General features: G+C 38.8%; 1 protein-coding gene across 1 annotated transcript; it reads right to left on the bottom strand.

Moving 5' to 3' along the window:
- Nucleotides 1–1,168: 1,168 nt before the first annotated feature.
- On the bottom strand, nt 1,169–3,157 carry LOC136350167 (uncharacterized). Its single transcript, XM_066301676.1, has 2 exons — nt 2,781–3,157; nt 1,169–2,089 (listed from the first exon to the last, which is right to left on the bottom strand). The coding sequence occupies exon 2, from the start codon at nt 1,962–1,964 to the stop codon at nt 1,248–1,250; it is 717 nt and encodes a 238-aa protein (XP_066157773.1). The 5' UTR covers nt 1,965–2,089; nt 2,781–3,157; the 3' UTR covers nt 1,169–1,247.
- Nucleotides 3,158–3,607: the final 450 nt, after the last annotated feature.

Below are 3,607 nucleotides of genomic sequence, written 5' to 3'. Positions count from 1 at the left end.
CGGCAAATCGTCAATTTGGCTCTAATAGAAGCGGCACTTTTTGGCCAAATCTTACGATTTGGCGATATTTCGCCAACGCTACAACCAATTTTGTTCAAATCGTCTCCTTTTGGCAAAATAAGCATAATAAGGCCTTAAACGGCAAATCGTCAATTTGGCTCTAATAGAAGCGGCACTTTTTGGCCAAATCGTACAATTTGGCGATATTTCGCCAACGCTTCAACCAATTTTGTTCAAATCGTCTCCTTTTGGCAAAATAAGCATAATAAGGCCTTAAACGGCAAATCGTCAATTTGGCTCTAATAGAAGCGGCACTTTTTGGCCAAATTTTATGATTTGGCGTTATCTCGCAAACGCTACAACCAATTTTGTTCAAATCGTGTCCTTTTGGCAAAATAAGCATAATAAGGCCTTAAACGGCAAATCGTCAATTTGGCTCTAATAGAAGCGGCACTTTTTGGCCAAATCTTATGATTTGGCGATATTTCGCCAACGCTACAACCAATTTTGTTCAAATCGTCTCCTTTTGGCAAAATAAGCATAATAAGGCCTTAAACGGCAAATCGTCAATTTGGCTCTAATAGAAGCGGCACTTTTTGGCCAAATCTTATGATTTGGCGTTATCTCGCAAACGCTACAACCAATTTTGTTCAAATCGTCTCCTTTTGGCAAAATAAGCATAATAAGGCCTTAAACGGCAAAACGTCAATTTGGCTCTAATAGAAGCGGCACTTTTTGGCCAAATCTTATGATTTGGCGATATTTCGCCAACGCTACAACCAATTTTGTTCAAATCGTCTCCTTTTGGCAAAATAAACATAATAAGGCCTTAAACGGCAAATCGTCAATTTGGCTCTAATAGAAGCGGCACTTTTTGGCCAAATCGTACAATTTGGCGATATTTCGCCAACGCTTCAACCAATTTTGTTCAAATCGTCTCCTTTTGGCAAAATAAGCATAATAAGGCCACTTATATTTCTTTACTCGTTAGGAGCAATAAAAAAAATGATTTATTTATTTTAAAATTATTACAAGTTCAAATAAAGGCAAAAATTACGTTACACTATCAGTTACGACTTTCAATCACGACAATTACACAAAGAATGCTAATTAACTTAAATCTACTCCTTTTATATAAAACAAAGTTCATAGTCAGCACTATTGCATCCTGGCCGTGCGCTTCCCGCGGTGGTTCGTGGAATCCGCGTGTGGTAATTCCTCCCCCCTAAGAGTGAACTTCAATGGCATCATGGAAGTTGCACGTCCTCCCCTGTGGTTTTGGTGGATGGATCTTGGTTTCTCTTTATTCTGCTCTGTCTCCATTTCCAAAGGGTTGATAGGCAACAGAGGGCTGCAAGGGCGTATAGTAAGATGGTCCACATGCTGGGGTAGGTGACAAGTTCCGTGTAGGTGATTGGTGAAAGCGGGCTGTCCATGGCGATCTTTTCTTCTAATTCGTGGAGGTCGTCTAACTTCAAGTCAGGCAGATGCAGGCTTAAGTTTAGGTATGGCAGTTGTTGCTCCTTTTCGGCTAAGTCCGGAAATAGTATTGGCTCGGGGGTGATTTTCATAACCTTTTCGATATTTTCGGCAATAACTTTTTTCACTGTGATCCGGCATCCTGGAGGGATTCGGCAGATGAAAGTACCCATTAAGTTGCGCTTTTCGTTTAGCGAATTGGGGCAAAACATTTGAACGGTTTCCCTTTTTGGCAATACCATTACCCACTTATGTGTCTCGTCTAGCCGATTGAGGATTGGTTCAGTGACTTTGGCCTCGATTTGGTGGCAATTTGAAGTCTCTCCATCTCTCTGAAGTATCTGGACCTCGCAAGGCGAGTTGCTTCCTATTTCTTCTAATCGAGAATTTGGACAAAGGTATCTTTCTGGCATTAGTTTTTGACAGTTTTCCCTGGTGTACATGTAGTACAATCTGTCCGTGATCAGATACTTATTTCGAGACATTATAAACTTAAACTGACCTTGATGTTGGATTGGGACTGCATGTAGATGGAAAAGGTCAAAAGATCGGTTATGTGCGATGGGAACATGTAATATATGAATGATTCGTAGTTGCGATATGAAACTTTCTGGTTTAATGGTTTTGGCTATTATTGGTATGTTACTTTGTATGGCCTGTAGAGGTAATTGACCTTCATCCAACTGGTTTCGTAACAATTGTAATTCGGTATAAAGTTCTTGATTCGTAATAATGGTTGGATGTAGGACTCCCAATTGAGAAAATACCATTGAATTTTCGATGTCTTGCAAAATCGAATCAACTACTTCGTACATGTTAATAAAATCATTATTAAGTTCCACAAATAACATAAAGTTCCTCCCTGAATTTATCTCGTTCAAATAAGGACGTATTTGATTAATTTTTTCCTCGATCATTTTGTCATTTTTATAGAGTTGCTGTAGAGTTTGATTAAATCGCTCAATGACTGATTTCGATAGTGTCCCTTGATTCATTACTTTTGTCTGGAGTATTTGTTGGTTGGTCTCTAAGTTTTTTATTAGGTTGTTGTATCGATCTCCGTCGGCTGAATCTAAATTTCCCGAGATTAGTTTAAATGCTGTTCCTAACAGATTTACTAATCCTCGTTTTTGTCTAAAGTTTTGGGGTGGAATAATTTCGTTTAATCGTCTCTCAACTTTTTCCTTTAGGAATTTTAGCATTTCAAGAGAGTTTCGGATTTTAATGGTATACTTTTCAAAGGGTTCCGATACGTTAGTGTAAGTTAGAAGATGAGTGGTCTGTAAGTGAAGTCGTTTTACCTGGTTCACTATTGGTTGCATGTCGTAGTAGTGAATCAAGGTATGTACGTGATGAATAACTGAAGCTTTCCCTATCTTTATTGGGATTATACCAGGGTTGTCCGTAAATTCTTTCGTTTCGATTGTTTCTTGCACTTCTGTTTCGTCTATTACATCGGTTAATTTGATCTTACAGCGTTTAAATCTCAGTGAGGGGTGTTTGAAATTTTTCGTTATTACCTTGCTGAACTCGGGGTATAGGTTTGGATCTTCAAAGTACAGAGAGTATAATTTTTGTGGGTCCACATATTCCTTAATAAATTTCATTACATCGTACTCCAAATTGTTCTCAGATAACTGTAGCAAAAACCTTTTCTTTTTTCCAAATAATGTTATTTGTTTTGTTTTAGCTGGCGAGTGATAAACACGTGATATTATAACTTGATGGGCGCCGTACTTTACAGCTGTCTCTTGCATTGGTATTCCCACGACGGGATGTTGTTCGTTGTTGGAATGCACGGTATTTCCATCGTCAGCATTTCCGGCGTTCATCATCTCTGGTATTTCGTTATTGTCACGTTCCGTGTCTGGTTGAGCTATAACTGAAACCTGATCTATATCCATTTCCTCTGGTCGTGTTCGACTCGTGGATTCTTCGAATTTACTTGCTTTTAATGATTCTTTGAATTCTTCCATGTACTGTTCAAGGTTGCTGATATCATCTGTTTCCTTCACGTGTATCTCGATTCGACTTAGGGCGTCAGCGTTCGTATTCAGTTTGCCTTTTTTATAAACGATTTCATAGTCGAATTCCTCTAGTTTGATGCGCCATCTAAGGAGTTTTGATG

The sequence above is a fragment of the Euwallacea fornicatus genome, unplaced genomic scaffold, assembly GCF_040115645.1.
Source record: "Euwallacea fornicatus isolate EFF26 unplaced genomic scaffold, ASM4011564v1 scaffold_130, whole genome shotgun sequence".
NCBI lineage: Eukaryota > Metazoa > Arthropoda > Insecta > Coleoptera > Curculionidae > Euwallacea > Euwallacea fornicatus.
The sequence above is the reverse complement of the archived record's forward strand: the minus strand, read 5'-3'. Positions and strand labels throughout refer to the sequence as shown.